General features: G+C 43.4%; 1 protein-coding gene across 9 annotated transcripts in view; it reads left to right on the top strand.

Annotated features, from left to right (window-relative positions):
- atg10 (ATG10 autophagy related 10 homolog (S. cerevisiae)) overlaps nucleotides 1-13,452 on the top strand; it is a 32,559-nt gene extending 19,107 nt beyond the window's left edge. For 7 of the 9 annotated variants that reach the window (XM_072363615.1, XM_072363611.1, XM_072363616.1 and 4 more), the window contains 3 exons: nucleotides 11,776-11,873; nucleotides 11,962-12,059; nucleotides 12,904-13,452. In XM_072363615.1, coding sequence (XP_072219716.1) covers nucleotides 11,776-11,873; nucleotides 11,962-12,059; nucleotides 12,904-13,027 — 320 coding nt within the window. In that variant the 3' untranslated portion in view covers nucleotides 13,028-13,452. The remainder of the gene's footprint in view (nucleotides 1-11,775; nucleotides 11,874-11,961; nucleotides 12,060-12,903) is intronic. The other 2 variants (XM_072363619.1, XM_072363620.1) reach the window with 2 other exon arrangements.
- Nucleotides 13,453-17,799: the final 4,347 nt, after the last annotated feature.

The raw sequence follows: 17,799 nt of genomic DNA on the forward strand, positions 1-17,799 counted from the left end.
TCATCCCCCTGGAAAGGGAACAAAGGGGGTTGAAAACCATACATTACCATGAATGGCGACATACCAGTAGCAGATGTGGAGAGACTGTTATGAGCATACTCCACCCAAGGCAGCTGAACACTCCAGGAGGACGGGTTACGTGCACACACACATCTTAAAGCGGCCTCCAGGTCCTGGTTGGCCCGTTCTGTCTGGCTGTTTGACTGAGGATTGTACCCAGACGATAAACTAACCCTTGCCCCCAACGCTCCACAGAATGCTCGCCAAACCTGGGAAGAAAACTGGGATCCCCGATCAGAAACTATGTCCATGGGGATACCATGGAGACGAAAAACATGGTGAACTAAGAGCTCAGCAGTTTCCAGAGCAGAAGGGAGCTTCGACAGTGGCACAAAATGCACAGCCTTAGAAAAACGATCAATAACAGTAAGGATGACAGAGTTACCTGCAGAAGGAGGAAGACCAGAGACAAAGTCCACCGCGATGTGAGACCACGGCCTTGAGGGAATGGGGAGAGGGTTCAGCAAGCCAGTTGGTGCGAGGCCTTCCCTCGGGCACAGACGGAGCAAGCTGCCACAAACTGATTGGTGTCACGGACCAGCGTGGGCCACCAGAACCGCTGTCGAATAATCTTAAGTGTGCGTGCCGCCCCAGGATGGCAGGCCAATTTGGAGGAGTGCCCCCACTGCAGCACCTGAGATCTAACGTTCTCGGGAACGAACAAGCAGTTAGGTGGTCCAATCTCTGGACGGGGACAACGGGAAAGGGCCCTCTTAACCTGCTGCTCAACCTCCCAATGGACCGCCCCCACAAAACAGCTTGGAGGGAGCACAGACTCAGAAGGATCAGTCAATGGCTGTCTCTCTGTCTGACGGGAAAGGGCATCAGGCTTTAAATTACGGGAACCAGGTCTGTAAGAGAGAGTAAAATTAAATCGGCCTAAAAAAAGTGCCCATCTGGCCTGTCGAGAATTGAGACGTTTGGCTCGCTGAAGGTAGGCTAAATTCTTATGGTCCGTCCAAACCACAAACGGAATTTCTGCCCCATCCAGCCAGTGTCTCCACTCTTCTAATGCCAGAACGACTGCTAAAAGCTCTCGGTTACCCACGTCATAGTTGCGCTCAGCCGGAGATAGCCGGCGAGAAAAATAGGCGCAAGGATGCAACTTCTGTTCTGAGATCTGTGAAAGCACGGCTCCCACACCACTGTCAGAGGCATCCACCTCCACTATGAACTGCTTAGAGGCATCAGGGTGGATGAGAACAGGTGCAGAAGAAAACAGCGCTTTAAGTTTTAAGAATGCCTGGGCAGCTTCAGAGGTCCAGGCTGGAGGTGGAGGTAAGTTGGGTGAGTGGTGCAGCTACCTTACTAAAATTCCTAATAAAGCGCCGGTAAAAATGAGCAAAACCAAGGAAACGCTGAAGCTGCTTGCGGTTTTCAGGTACTGGCCACTCAACCACCGCCCTTACCTTGGCTGGATCAGAGCGAATCTGTCCCCTTTCTATGACAAAGCCCAAAAAGGAGACTGACTGGACATGGAATTCGCACTTCTCAGCCTTGACAAATAGTCTGTTCTCAAGCAACCTTTGGAGAACTAGTCTGACATACTTGTTATGTTCCTCCAGTGTGCTAGAAAAAACTAAAATGTCGTCCAGATAAACAAAAACAAAACGGTTGAACATGTCACGGAGTACATCATTAACTAAGGATTGAAAAACTGCCGGTGCATTAGTTAACCCAAAAGGCATGACCAAGTACTCAAAATGGCCAAGAGGTGTGTTGAACGCCGTTTTCCATTCATCCCCCTCTCGAATACGGACAAGATGGTATGCATTCCGAAGATCTAGTTTAGAAAAGACAGTGGCTTGGTGAAGGGAGTGAAAGGCTGAATCCAACAGTGGCAGGGGATATTTATTCTTGACAGTGATAGCGTTCAGACCACGATAGTCAATGCAGGTGCGCAAAGTCTTGTCTTTCTTAGACACAAAAAAAACCTAGCACCCACAGGGGAGGAAGTGGGGTGAATGATACCTGCTGCCAACGACTCCTGTATGTACCTCTCCAAAGTCTCTCTCTCGGGACGGGAGAGGTTGTAAAGGCGGCTGGAGGGGAGAGGGGACCCAGGCAGTAAGTCTATGTGGCAGTCATAGGGACGATGTGGTGGGAGAGAGAGAGCTTGATGTTTGCTAAATACCTCATCCAAGTTATGATAACAAGGAGGAACCCCAGAAAGATCAGGAAAGACAGAAGGAACTATGGCAGGAGCGCTCAAGGCTGGAACAGCAGATCTAAGACAATTATTGTGACATGCTACACTCCAGCTAATGATTGTGCTCTGTGTCCAGTCAATGTTGGGATTGTGCAGTCTAAGCCAGGGGAGCCCTAAAACCACAGGAGTATGAGGAGCAGGCATAACAAAAAAACTGATAAGCTCATGTTGGTTACCAGAGATAAGTAGAGATAAAGGAACCGTCTGGTGAGAAATTACAGACAACAACCTACCGTCTAGAGCATTTACCTTACGAGGTGCTGTAAGTGACACAACAGGAATCTTATGTAGTTCAACAAAATCCGCGGCAATAAAATTCTCATCTGCCCCAGAATACACAAACGGGTTTATACCCACCTCCTTAGAGTCACAAAACAAAACGGCAGACAACTGAGTACGTGTGGAAGGAAAACAACTTGAATCTTGGCTCACCTGGGTCCCCCCCTCCTCAGGTGAGCCTAGGCTTTTGGCAGATTGGGGCAGTTCTCTCGAACGTGGCCGGGTTGCCACAATAAAAACACAGCCTCACCTGAAGTCTCCGTTGACACTCCGTCGGAGTCAATCTGGCCCGTCCGAGCTGCATGGGTTCAGGAGGGGGCAGGACAACAGGAGTGTGAGCACCTGCTGGAGTGGACACCTCCACCTGTTGGCCAGAGGCAGAACCAAAAAACGGGGTACAGGCGGAAGTGATGCAGCTCCGGTCACGCTCCCGGCGTCTCTCTCGCACGCGGTTGTCCAACCGCCTTGCAAGGTCTATTAAACCGGCCAGGGACTCTAACTCATCCCGAGCCGCCAGCTCATCCCTCAAATTATCATTCAGGGAGCGAAGAAATATTCCCATCAATGCAGCATTATCCCAGCCGCTCTCCGTCGCCAGAGTGGAGAACTCGATAGCGTAGTCGGCTACTGACCTGGAGCCTTGGCGCAGTGAGAGCAGTCGGTTGCCCGCCTCTTTACCACGAACAGGATGGTCGAAGACCCCTCTCATCTCCGCCACGAACCGCCGGTAGGAGGAGCAGAGCTGGGGGTTGCCCTCCCACGTAGCCAGCGCCCACTGTGCAGCCCGTCCGGAAAGGAGGCTGGTGATATACGCCACCTTGGCGCGGTCCTCCTGGTACATCCGAGGCTGCAAATCAAACACCAGAGCGCACTGGAGGAGGAAACGTCCACAGGCTCCCACCTCCCCGCCATAACGCTCCGGCGTCGGGAGATGGGGCTCAGGAAGAGGGGGTGTTGACGGCAGAACAGCGACAGGTGGCGGAGAAGCAGCACACAGTTACAGTCTCTGAGAGAGGTAGGCGAAGCTAGAAGTCAAGGACCCCAATAATGTCCTTGAGGTCCTGGGCATGCTGTCACAATAAAGAGCCCTGGGCTGTCAGCGCCTGGTGAATCGACTCTGGATCCGCGGGGTCCATTTGGCTCGTGTGTTCTGTCACACCGTAATGAAGTGCGGGCCCCGGTGCGGTCACAGAGTCAGGAGAACAAGAACTCTTAGTTCAAACAAAAGTTTATTGGATAACAGAAGATCTCACACAGAGGAAAAACGTGGCCTGGTGAGCAGGGAAGTCGGCCTGCAGAACCGGAACAAAAAACCAAGGTAATCCAAGAACTGAAAATAATCCACAAAACACTAAAGGTCAGGATCCAGGTCGTGAACCAAACAGGCATAACAAATACATTAACACACGAGCGAAGAATGGCAGAGAAGACCAGATATTTAAACTAACGGGGCAATCAAAGGAAGATGGAACACGGGTGACTTAAGAACCAGGTGTCACAGCTGTGGCTGTGACACTTCCACTCTTATGTGTTTCTGGTAAGCTAACTTGAGGGGGTCAAGATCCTCAGCAACCTGCAATCTCATGTGACGAACAAGGAGTCTCTCCAAGGTCTTCATGATATGAGATGTCAAAGCCACTGGTCTGTAGTCATTCAGCACCACCGGTTGCCCTAATTTGGGCATCGGTATTAGACAAGAAGTTTTCCACAGCACCGAGACTTTTTCCATCTGAAGGCTCATATTGAAGAGCCTATGAACAGGGACTCCTAGTTGACCAGCACAGTCCCTCAGAAGCCTTGGACAGACTCCATCTGGGCCTGCTGCCCTTCCTGACAGAAGTCTCCTGAGCTCAGCTCCAACCTCCTCTATAGTTAGACAAAGAGATTGTAGCGGAGGGATGGCGACAGGAGTGATGTTGCTATCGATTTTAGAGATGGGGATGGGGGTGCAGCTGGACAGAGGAGGGTAAGTGGTGGGAGTTGCTGCAGAGGTGGAGGTGCAGCTGAACTGAGGAGGCCAGGCGGTGGGAGCATCCACAGATGTGAAGGTGCAGCTGGGCTCAGGAGGCCTGGATGTGGTAGCTGCCACAGATGTGGAGGAGCAGCTGTACTCAGGATGCCTGGTGCTGGAGGTGTGGCTGGGTTCAGGATGCCTGGTGGTGAAAGCTGCCGCAGAGGTGGAGGTACAGCTGGACAGAAGAAGTCTGTTGGTGAGAGTTGCTGCAGAGGTTGAGGTGCAGTCAGGTGGAGGAGGAGGCTTGGCGATGTGACTTGCCATTGAGGTGGAAGTACAGATGGGCAGTGGAATCAGTATAGAGGAGTATATTGGCTCTGTCCACATCACCTTCCACAGACAGAGTTTTTCAGTCTGTATCCAGTGATGGGCCTCATGCCCCTCCACACCTCCATGGTGTTATTGTTCTCCAGCTGTCTCTTTACCTTTTTCTTGTACTCCACCTTAGCTTGACGTAGTGTCTTTTTAAGCTCCCGTTGTACATTCCTCCACCTTTCTGCATCCCCATTATATGTCTTTGATGTCACTGGTGATCCATGGTTTATTATTAGGATAGCACCTTACAGTCCTCACTGGAATCACAGTGTCCCTACAGAAGTTAATGTAGTCTGTGATGGTGCTGACCCTCCTGTCCATGTCAATGTCCATTTCTTCTTCCTCCAGCAGTACAGCCAAGTCTGTGACATCAAAGCAGTCTCTCAATGCATCACTCGCCTCTGGTGACCACTTCCTGAAAGATCTGGTAGTCACAGGAAGTCTTTGTACATACAGAAGTACATATACATATATTATATTTTATATATATAAAAGGCGTCTATCAGAGAATGCTGTAACCACATTTAAAGAGTTGATTTCATCATCCTTTTCTTCACTGCCATGTGCAGATATGACAGAGGACGGCTACGTAAACTTTACTCCAGCAGTACTTGACTCTCTTGTTGACAGCACTATAGCTTCAATGCGTACAACACTGGACAATGTTGCCCCTCTGAAAAGGAAGGTAATCAGTCAGAAGAGGTTGGCTCCTTGGTATAATTCACAGCTTCTTTAAAGCAGACTGCAAGAAAGCTGGAGAGACAGTGGCGTTCCTCTAATTTAGAAGAGTCTCAATTAGTCTGGAAAGATAGTTTAATAACGTATAAGAAAGCCCTTCGTAAAGCTAGAACTCCTTATTATTCATCATTGATAGAAGAGAATAAGAATAATCCCAGGTTTCTTTTCAGCGCTGTAGCCAGGCTGACAAAGAGTCCGAGCTCTGTTGAGCCATGTATTCCTTTAACTCTCAGCAGTGATGATTTCATGAGATTCTTCATCAATAAAATTGTTTCTATCAGAGAGAAGATTAATGGAATCCTTCCCACTATTATCACTGATGTATCATCAAGTAGAGCAGCTTTAAAAGTATCTTTAGAACCTGATTTGTATTTAGATGGCTTCAGGCCAGTTGATCTCTCTGAGCTAACAACAGCAATAGTCTCTTCTAAACCATCAACTTCTATTTTAGACCTAATCCCAACCGGACTGTTCAAGGAGGTTTTCCCCTTATTGGATTTGATCAATCTGTATTTGTTGACAGGATATGTACCTCAGTCTTTTAAGGCTGCTGTGATTAAACCTTTTCTTAAAAAACCTACTCTTGATTCAGAAGTGTTGCCTAATTATCGACCTATATCTAATCTCCCTTTTTTGTCTAAAGTTCTTGCAAAAATAGTTGCTGCTCAACTTTGTGATCATTTACACAGCAATAATCTGTTTGAAGAGTTTCAGTCAGGATTCAGAGTGCATCATAGCACAGAAACAGCACTGGTGAAAGTTACCAATGATCTCCTCTTAGCCTCTGATAGTGGACTTGTTTCTGTGGTTGTCCTGTTGGATCTCAGTGCTGCATTTGATACGATCGATCACAACATTCTGTTACTTCAACATGTTATTGGGATTAAAGAAACTGCTTTAGGTTGGTTTGAGTCATATTTATCTGATAGATTCCAGTTTGTTCTTGTTAATGAAGAATCTTCCTCACTCACCAGAGTAAGTAATGGAGTTCCTCAGGGTTCTGTGCTTGGAATGATTCTTTTCACTTTATACATGCTTCCATTAGGTAACATTATCAGACAGCTTGACATACATTTCCATTGCTATGCTGATGATACTTAGCTGTACTTATTTATGAAACCAGATGAAACCAATCGGTTGGTCAGACTACAAGCCTGTCTTAAAGACATAAAGACCTGGATGACTCAGAACTGTCTGCTTTTAAATTCAGACAAAACTGATGTCATTATCGTTCGATCTGAGCGCTTCAGGGAGAAATTGTCTAGTTATATAGTTACTCGGGATGGTATTTCCTTGGCTTCTAGTACTACTGTGAGGAACCTTGGAGTTATTTTTTACCAGAATTTATAATTTGTCTGAATCACTCTGAACATCCCGTCTCAGGGTGACACAGAAAAACTTCTCCATGCATTTGTTACTTCATGATTGGACTACTGTAATTCTTTATTATTGGGCTGTCCCATTAGATCATATTTCTCCAGTTTTAGCTTCTCTTCATTCTTCTCCTCACATATAAAACTCTTAATGACCAAGCTCCATCATATCTTGAAGATATCATAGTTGGATATTTTCCCAACAGAGCACTTTGCTCTCAGACTGAAGGTTTACTTGTGATAGAATAGGAGACAGAACCTTCAGTTATCAGGCCCCTCTCTTGTGGAATAAGCTGTCAGTAAATGTCCGGGAAGCAGACACCCTTTCCACTTTTAAGATTAGGCTTAAAACTTTCCTTTTTGATAAAGCTTATAGTTAGGGATGGCCCAGGTGAGCCTGAAACATCCCATAGTTATGCTGCTATAGGCCTAGACTGCTGTCACTTTTCTCTCTTTTTCCATCGTTTAATTTCTTAAATTACGTACTTTTGGCATTATTGCGGTCATTAACTTGTTTCCCTGTCTCAACAGGTATCCTTTGAGTGGTGTTACGATGATTGTTGTCTCCTCTTTTCTGTCTTGTCAAACTCCAGCTGGTCGAGGCGGATGGCCACCCTTCCTGACTCTGGTTCTGCCAGAGGTTTGTTCCTGTTAAAAGGGAGTCGTTCCTCTCCATAGGGTTAGGTTTGAGAGTTTTTACTCAGTGGTCTCCCTCCTACGCAACTAGTTTGCTGCCATGGAGTTTGATGTAGAAACCAAGGGGGTGCATGCTACAACTCGTGATCTAGCTGGTAATTGCTGTGCGAAAAGTCTGTGCGATTTGAGATGTGTTGAATGTGGGTGCAATAGACTCAGGGTCCTTATGCGTGTATGTTATGTTCTGCCAGGAAGAAGGGGGAAGAGGGAGAGCGGGGCGAGTTATGTCTTTGAGGTGTTGTGTGGTAGGCGGCCAGGGTCTCCTTTGTGGTGGTTGGTGCAGGTGATTGTTATTGGATGTATGCAATGGGTTCGAGACCCTTGGTTTGTGTATGTTGGGTGGTGCCAAGGGAACGGGGGAGAAATAAAGAGTGGAAATAGGGGGAAGGTTATGTTTTTGAGGTGTAGTGTGCGGCAGGGTGCGATAGGAGACCAAGGTTTCCTTTAAGGTGATTGGTGCAGGTGAGTGGTATGGGGTGTATGTAATCGGTTCGAAACCTTTGGTCTGTGTATGTGAAGGAAGTGAAGGGGTGAGAAGGAGAGAGAGAGAGGTTAAAAAAGATGAGGTGTTAGGGCATTGTCCTGTGACCTTAGGGTAAGGGTAAATGGAAGGGGAAGGTATAAAAAATGGAGAGTAGATGGTCAAATATAGGGCGAAAAAATTTTTTTTGGAAAAATTGTTGAAATTATGAAAATAATTTTTTTCAGTGGTGATCCTGGGGAGGAGTCTTAAGGTTAGGGCTTTGGTTCTGTGACTTGAGGGTAAGGGTAAATGTAAGGTGGAGTTATAAAGACGAGTAGGTGGTCAAATTTAGGGTGAAAAAATTAGATTTGGAAAAATGATTGGAATTATTTGGATACATTTTTTCACTGGTGATTAGGGGTGGGGGGGTGGGGGGTGGGCTTAAGGTTAGGGCTTTGGTCCTGTGACCTTAGGTTCAGGGTAAATTGAAGGGGAAGGTATAAAAATGAAGAGTAGGTGGTTTGATTTAAGGGGAAAATATTATTTTGGGAAAAATTATTAAAAATGATAAAAATATTTTTTCAAATTTTGTCATGGAGGGGGCCATGGTTAAGGCTATGGTCCTGTGACCTTAAGGGAAGGCAATATATGAACTGAAGGTATAAAGGAAGAGGGAATGGTGTTTCTGTTTGGGGTGAGATAATGTATTCAAAGACAATTTACCGACATTGTTCAGAAAACAAATTTTTCATTATGAAGGCTTATCCCATTGTTAAATTAGAGTCTTGTTATCTAAAAAGAGTTGGGCTGTGAATTCACTAGTCTCATGTGTAATAACTCCGTTGATCCACTAGTGTAAAAAGTCATAATCATCTTGTAAGAGTCAATTATCCAAACTGAAATTACACAGGGTGGTAATCAAGGAGTGTATTCTAGATATTAAGAGAGGTACCCAGGTTGTTCGGAGAGCTTAGTAATCGAATAGTGGCCCAAAATGAACACGCTTAAATGGTGATGTAAGTGAAAATTCATGCCGACTAGGAAAATTATTGAAACCTGTGCAGCAAATGAAGGAATAGTATAGTGCTAATAACGTTCATAGAGCATGATCCCAAATAGTTTTTGAAATTATGAATATGAAAAATTATTTTAAAAAACATAGAGAATTATGACTGTAAAAAATGATGAAAAGTCGAAAAATTATGTGACCGTGTCAAACCTAAGACCGTAGTGTCGCCATGAGGTCAAAATGTTCCCTGAAATGGTTGCAAAATCCGACATGCTAAACGAGATATAAAGCTTGTTCTGAGAACTTAGTGCTGGACCAGCACAAAATGGTTGTAGACAGAAACGGGAAGAGAGAGACTGGAAGGTTTCCTGAGCAACGGTGTAACCCGAGCTTGCTTGAATGTGATAGGAAATGTGCCCGATGTCAGTGAAGCATTAATCACATGTGTGATCAACCGATACAGGTTTTTTATGGCCGATATCAATTATTTTGACCTCAGTCTTAACCGATCCCCGATACGTGCTGCCGATTTTTTTATTTATTTATTTATTTTTTGGGCCAATTCTTGAAGCCGATATTGGTTGTTTTTCTCCCTCCATTTACATGATAAAAATGACACAATGACAGCAAATGTTACACAAATCTCAATTTAAACAAAAAATAAACATTTATTAACAAAACAAACAAAACACATTAACAGTAGCAAACAATGTAGAACATATATAACAATAGAAATAAACACTTAAATGTTTGTGCACTTTACGTAGCAGCATAAGGCCTTGGTAGTGCAAATGACCTTCCTGAGAAGGTTTGTTAACAGTAATACAACAAAAAATAAATGAATTAAAAGAAAAAAAGAAATGTGAACAATCTGAACCTGAGTGTTTTTTACACCAGGCCATTGTAGTGCAAATTACTTTCCTGAGAAGATTTGTTTACAGTAATATGACAAAATTATTTATATTTTACATTTAACATTTTACAATATGACAAAATTAAATAAAATTAAAAAAAAAAGAAATGTGAAGAATCGCTAACACGCTAATTGATGGGTGAACACACGCACGTATCGGCCGATACAAGTAAAAACTGCAAATATTAACCTGATGTATCGGCTGGCTTCCACTGCTGCAGTTACAGTAGGAGCAATGGATTGGAATAGATAAGTGGGAACAGGGTCCAGCGGGCATGTAGTAGGACGGCTACATGTGAGAAGTTTAGATACACGGCTCTCAGTGAGAGGGATGAATGAAGAAAATTATGAAGAAATGAAGTCTTTTGTCTTCTCGTGCGATGTTTATGTATGTTCACAAATACTTAAAAATCAATAAAAAGATTTGAATAAATCACATCATTAAATTATACTCTGATGCTATGATTAGTTTCATCAACACGTTCGTTGACACCCTCATTCCCACGGTAACGGTTCGACTCTTCCACAACCAGAAACCATTGAATGACTTGACAGTTCACGCTGCTCTCAAAGCACGGACCACTGCATACAACACAGAACTTGATTCAGGCGACATGTCAAACTGCAAGACTGTTTCTTACAGCCTCAGGAAGACTGTTTGAGTGGCTAAGAGGCACTACAGGGATAAAGTGTAGTCACGCTTCCAGTATGGCAACTCATGGTGCATATGGGATGGAGTGAGGGCAATAACGGATGACAAACCATGCGAAATGGGGAAGAGCTCTATGCCCAATGCTCAATGAGATTTCTATTCATAGAGTACAGTTCAGCGTTTAATATCACAATCCCCCACAACCTCTCGGAAAAGCTTAGAGATTAGGGCTTGTGCAGCTGGCTGTAGTTTTATGACTGGAAGACCACAGATGGTGAGAGTGGATGATGTATATTCCCGAACTCTTGCCCTCTGGCTCTAACTAAGACTGTTTCTTACAGCCTCAGGAAGACTGTTTGAGTGGCTAAGAGGCACTACAGGGATAAAGTGTAGTCACGCTTCCAGTATGGCAACTCATGGTGCATATGGGATGGAGTGAGGGCAATAACGGATGACAAACCATGCGAAATGGGGAAGAGCTCTATGCCCAATGCTCAATGAGATTTCTATTCATAGAGTACAGTTCAGCGTTTAATATCACAATCCCCCACAACCTCTCGGAAAAGCTTAGAGATTAGGGCTTGTGCAGCTGGCTGTAGTTTTATGACTGGAAGACCACAGATGGTGAGAGTGGATGATGTATATCCCCCCCCCCCCCCAGGGATACGTGTCGAGTCCCCTTCTGTACTCCATCTATTCTTCAGAAAATAAATGTTTCTTCTTACTTTTAAATTATATTTCTAATTTGAATACTGTCTTGTCTATTCTGTGAAGCATTGCCAGAAATAAGCATTTCACTGTATGTTGTACTCTTGATTAATAACTCTTACATACGAATAAGTCCAACTCATGCAAAGCCAAGACAAAAAAAGTTGTCTAAGAAAACAGATTGCATTGAAACAACGCTGTCTTTTGAACACATGTAAAGGATGTAGATGCTAGTCTCTGAATGTGCTTTACGCTGAATGCAAAGATATGTCAAGTTTTCAGGCTTTCAGTATTTTAGAAGAATGCTCTTGGAGATGGTTTTCATTCTTCTTTTGTCTTGTGTCAGGGGGAAAGAGCCTGACGTTAGAAGAGGTGTGGAGCTCTGTCCACCCACACTTCAGGCTTCACCTTCAGAACTGTCCTCTGAATGCGATTACTCAACAGGTACAAAAACATCTATCTCCTTTATCATCATAAGCTTTCTTTGAGGAACTCCACTGACATCTTGTGTGTGTGTCTGTCTGTGTGTCAGGAGCATCCCCTACTGGGTCAGCCTTTCTTTTTTCTCCACCCCTGTAGAACAGAGGAGTTTATGAGGCCCATGCTGCAGGCGGCTCAGGAACAGTGTAGGTACGATCACAGCTTGGTTCATTGACCCAAAGACACAGGTAATGGCTGATGTTACTCATGAAACTGCTGGAAACACTTCAGTTCCAGAATTTCTTAAGTGTACCATTTGGTATGCCTGAAACTGTTGTGACGTCTGCCTGGGCGTATTTTGTAAGGCGACCTGCATTCCTCCGTCTCATAAACATTTGTTCAGAGGATAAAAACACCATAACTTGTTAAGATATAAAGGGTAAAGATATAGCATAAACTTAGGATATAAAGACATCAAAAACAACATAACATAACATAGGTAATGATTATAAGTCTCAAAATTCAGATGGATATCTGTAAAATTATGACTTATGAATAACGAACCAAACAATGGTATTTTCCTGTGTTAAACACAGAATACAATAAGAAACAGCTGAAGCATTGGTTAACAGTTGCATTATTTCATATAAATGTCACATGTCATATGCAAGTTGTTGACTTAGTTTTGGGTTTAACTATTCAGTTCTACGAACCACTCCGGGGCAATGTGGCTCCATAAGCTGATTAGTCATTTTCCAAAATAATGATTTCTTCACTATTCACTCAAGTACAAGATTGTTGTAAATTTCTCTTCTTTGATGTAGAAATCCCCATCTGGTATTTCCACACTGACCATCCCCACAAAAGAATGTTGCAGTCATTTAAAGTCTTAAGTTTGTATTAAATTCCACACTTGAGTTTGCTACAAGCAGTTGATATATTTGCTTCAGCATGTCCATAAGATAGAATATGACTGACTTTACCACACTTGATGAATCTTATGTTAAAGAAGATAGCTCAACACGTATGTGTGCGTGTGCGTGTGTGTGAGCAGGCCAGTGAACTACGTGCTGTCATGGCTCAGTGTGGTGGGCCCTGTGCTGGGTCTGGACGTTCCTCTGAAGTACTCCACCCAGCTCCTTCCTGAAGCTTCACCCAGCACCATGGAGCCAAACTGAAGCTCCACCTGCTGTGTTTGACTCTCATCCTGGAGCCATATGGAGCACGTTATGTTATTTTTGCTGCACATCTGTTTGGTGGCTGATAGAACACAAGAAGGACAAAGAGAATTATCATTTTTACATGATCTTACGAGCATTTTTGTAGCCCCATGTCAACAACTACTTTTAATAGCTTCCATGTCTTTGTTGATATTGTACATGATCCATGTTCTCAAACCAGGTAACTACAGCTGGTGCTGTTTACTAGTGCGCGTGCAGGCTGTAATTAGTCACTTTTTTAATATAAAATATCTCTGTGGAGTCTGAAACAAGGTGGATATCAATGACAGCCTGAGGTTGGGGTGCTAATTGTGGAACTCCTAATTGTGTTATATTTCCACGATGTACTCTGAAGATACGTGAGAATAAATAATTTTTTAACACCTGTAGTGTCTGTGTGTCAAAGACCATGATGGTGGACGATCATGCTGTGGTTAAAAAACAACAACATGCAGACAAGTTAAGAACTCTCCATAATAATAAAGAACTCTTTATTATCCAAATCTACCATAAAAAGAAAAAGAAAAGATTTTGAAGATCAAATACAGTGTGCCACAAGGTTTTCTCCATCCACAAGTCTCAAGAACAGAAAGATTAGTCTTCACCAAAAACCTGTTTAAAAGCCAGCTTAGACGTCCTCAACTCAGCAGCTATAACCGTGCATAATAAATAAATATAAATAAAGCATATTTTCATTTAATTACAGTTCAGATATGGAATAACTTTCTTTGGCGAGATGAAACTTAGATCACTGCACAAAAAAAGGAAGAAAATGTGGAGACAGTTTGGAAGAGCTCATCAAATGAATCGTAGCATGTGAAAACTGAACGGGGCAGTGATGGAGCAGACATGCATGAATTCCAGTGGTGCTGAGTCACTTTTTTTTGTTTTTGTTTATTAATGATGTGAAAAGCAGGTGGATGACTTCACAAGTGTAGGATTTTTTTTTTAATCATTAATTTTTTTATTGTCAACTCAAATAATGCAATCACATACAGGAGACAATTCCAAAAACGTTTTTTAACATGCAAACCCCCACAGAACAGAAATGTCTGCAGCCAGTGGGCCGTTGAAGATCCAAAGAGTTACAGCGCTGTACTGTAAGCTTTTTTGGCTGCAGTGAGGCCTTGAAGCCAGATTTTATGATTTTTGTTTATAAGATTAAGACTGGAATCATCACTCAAAAAATGCACAGCAGGGGACATAGAAAGCTGGACCCTGTTAAGTAAGCACTAATATCAGTCACCTTTCTCCACAATTTATACACCTCTGGACATTCCCATACCATATGCAAAAAGGAGCCCAGGGCTCCATGGGGCCAGAGAGAACAATATGGTTCAATGTAAATCCCATCTGATGCCTTATTCTTGGAGTTACATAAGCCCTGTTCTCCATCTGCTAGAACTGAAGCTTTGAGAGTTTCACTGGCCTCCTCCACTGAGTTGAACGACATTCACTCTCAGGATAGCTGGATAAATGAGAAAAGCTCTTTCTGCCATAACTTAGCACAAATTTCCTTGTACTTCTGCCGCTCCTGCATCGTCCCGGGGCCATAGTCAGCGGAGAACTGTAGGTGAGTGCCGTCTGGGAGAGTTGGTTTTGCTTTCCTCTCCCCCTCCAGAATAACCTGCTGGTCAATGTAACGTAGAAGACGGAAGATCATGATACGCGGTCTTGACAAGCTGTTTGAGTAGATCTGATGGACTCTGTCTAGCTCCAGTGGGTGAAAGCCCCCGAGCTGTGGTATCCAAATAGGGAGCATTCTCTGAAGGTAGCGTCTGGGGTCGTCTCCCTCTGTGCCCGTTGGTAGACCGACTAGTCTCATATTATTTCTTCTAGATCGGTCCTCTACTTCGTCAAGTTTCTTTTTTAATTTTGTGACTTCTGCCATACAGGCCGAGTTTCTTTCTCGTTCTTGCGCAGACTAACCTTAATATTATCCATTTGGTTAAAGACGGTGCTAAACTTCTTAGCATGGGTGTCAGCTTTCTCTTTCAATGACCGGAGGATATTTCCATTCTCTGAGGTGTGTATGCTTGCTTGATTAGCCTAGCAATATCTTCTGCCGAATCGTTAGCTTGAGGGCGTTTGGTTGTTGAGTCCTTTTTGGACGAAGATTGGTCTTTCTGAAGTCATAATGTACACTATAATTACACGGAAAAAAACATGAAACTTGTAAAAGTACAGTATAATATAACTTTTGATATGAACAGGAGGGGGTTTCGTACAGGAGCTAAGCGCCTTGAAACCATCTTGCCTTGTGCCTGACCAGAAGTCCAATGTGTAGGAATTTTTGAAGATAAAGAAATAAAGATAATTCCTGAATATTCGAGTTAAACATGCATTTCACTTGCTGAAGACAAAACTAAAGACAGACTAAAAAACAACTGGAGACAGCTGTGCTGAAAGCCTCAGAATGAGGAAACCCCTTCTTTGATATCCATGGGTTCCAGACTTCAATCATTCAGTTCCTTCAAATGATTATCAATAAAACTGAAAATCTTGTGTTATTATTATTATTATCTCCCATGAATTGGACCTCCTCTATGTGACGGAAACTTGGGTCGGTGCAGGTGAGTCACACATTTGAAAATATTTCCTTTAGGGTATCAGAGGACACCGCCAGATTCTTCCATGGATGCCCTGCCCCCTTGTATTTTTACAGATGTCCTGTCTGTGATTGGCCCTTTATTTCATTAATTCCGATGTATGACAAGGCTGATGGCAGGTTGAGCGCAACATAGCTTCACGCATGCGTGTAGCCACTGATATCAAAACTACTCTAACCATGGCAGCCTCAAGCTCATCTGGAACTGTTTTTTAGAAACATTTTATTCAGAAAAATTATCACACAACAATGTGAAAACATGAAAACAGATTCTTGTGTAGATAAACCTTACACTTTTATATTTCCCGATATATTTCGATATATTTCCCGACTTATATATTTCCCGATATCAGTTTAACAGAAAACATGAAATACCACAATGTGCTGTCAAGATGTTGGTTTTTTTTTTTTGTTTTTTTTTATTAATTTGATTAATCTGATAGACTATAGGTCAGACTATAAAAACAGTATATATTTTTTGTTGTGGTCCTGTAAAATATGACGATATGCCGCTTTAGATTCTTTTAATGTTTTTCTCCATTTGATTTAAGCTTTTGTTTTGGCGCCGATGATGCAGACAGGAAGTTGAACTTGTGAAATGCAAGAAAATCCGGTTAGTTTTCAAAGTAAAACTTAAAAGGTAAATTTGGTCTCCACCGAGGATAAAAATATTTCAGCAGAGGGTAGGAATTCAATTCAATTCAATTCAATTAAAAAAAAAATATTCAAAACCTGAAGCTACTTGATTTCTAGCTTTCTTGATTTCTCACCTCTCGGAATCCCTATACTATCTATGTACACTCTGTTGTCAAATGATCCACCAGGCACAGTTGAACGCTTGTGACACTGCAGCTGCTCAGGAGAGAGTTTGTGACCCAAGGCCTTAAAATCCCCCACAGGCATCAGTAGTTGGGCCATTGCACAGCTGCCCTACCAGTTAGGCGGAAGGGCGGGCCTCAGTTTCATATCCCCACACAGCCACCAGAGGTCTGCTCTCATGGGAGAATAAGCCAGAAATAAGCTAACACTCAGGGCGGTACATCTCTTTTCTTAACTGTTGGGAACAACAAAGAAAGACTTTTACATTTCTTTGTGTTTAAATACAGAGGAGTCATTGTACAATTGTAATGTACATTGTAAATCATTTGGGTCAGAGTGGTTGCTTAATTTAAATGGTGCAGTTCCTAAATGTGGTCTGACTTTGTTTATGTTTATGTTTATGTTTATGTTTATGTATTTAGCAGACGCTTTTATCCAAAGCGACTTACAAATGAAGATTTAACAAGCTATATAAAGCTAACAATAAACTACATAGAAGGAACCCACTAGTCTGACTATGTCAGAGGTGACAGAGTAGAGATAGGGTGTAGGCATAGAAAGAAGTGCAGAAAGATAAAGTGCAGAGATAGAGGGGGTAGGTAAGTGCAAGGTAAGTGCTAGGATAGGAGATGCTCTCTGAAGAGCTGGGTTTTCAAGAGCTTCTTGAAGATAGACAGGGACGCCCCTGTTCTGGTAGCGCTCAGTAGGTCATTCCACCATCGTGGGACGACACATGAAAAGAGTTTGGATTGTCTTAGGCGTGGTGTAGGCACTGCTAGACAACAATCCTGGAACGAACAGAGGGACCGAGTTGTGACATAAGCCTTTGCAAGAGCATTCAAGTAGATGGGAGCCGTTCCATTAAGCACTTTGTAGCTAACATCAGTGACTTGAATTTGATGCGGGCGGCTAAGGGTAGCCAGTGGAGTTCAATGAACAGAGGGGTGACGTGTGCTCTTTTAGGCTGATTGAAGACCAGACGCGCCGCCGCGTTCTGGATCATCTGCAGAGGTTTCACAGCACAGGCTGGGAGACCAGTAAGGAGAGCATTGCCATAGTCAAGGTGGGAGATGACCATAGCCTGCACCAGGATTGGGTGGCATGTTGGGTTAGGTATGGTCTGATCTTTCTTATGTTTAGTAATGCAAAGCGGCATGAACGAGCAACCGAGATAACGTGATCTATGAAGGTTAGTTGGTCATCAATCATGACACCCAAGTTTCTAGCAACCTTTGATGGAGCAAGAGATAGGGACTCAGTTTGGATGCAGATGCTGTGGTGTATGGTTGGTTTGGCTGGGAAG

Source organism: Leuresthes tenuis, unplaced genomic scaffold (genome assembly GCF_036924035.1).
Source record: "Leuresthes tenuis unplaced genomic scaffold, fLeuTen1.0.hap1 SCAF_14, whole genome shotgun sequence".
NCBI lineage: Eukaryota > Metazoa > Chordata > Actinopteri > Atheriniformes > Atherinopsidae > Leuresthes > Leuresthes tenuis.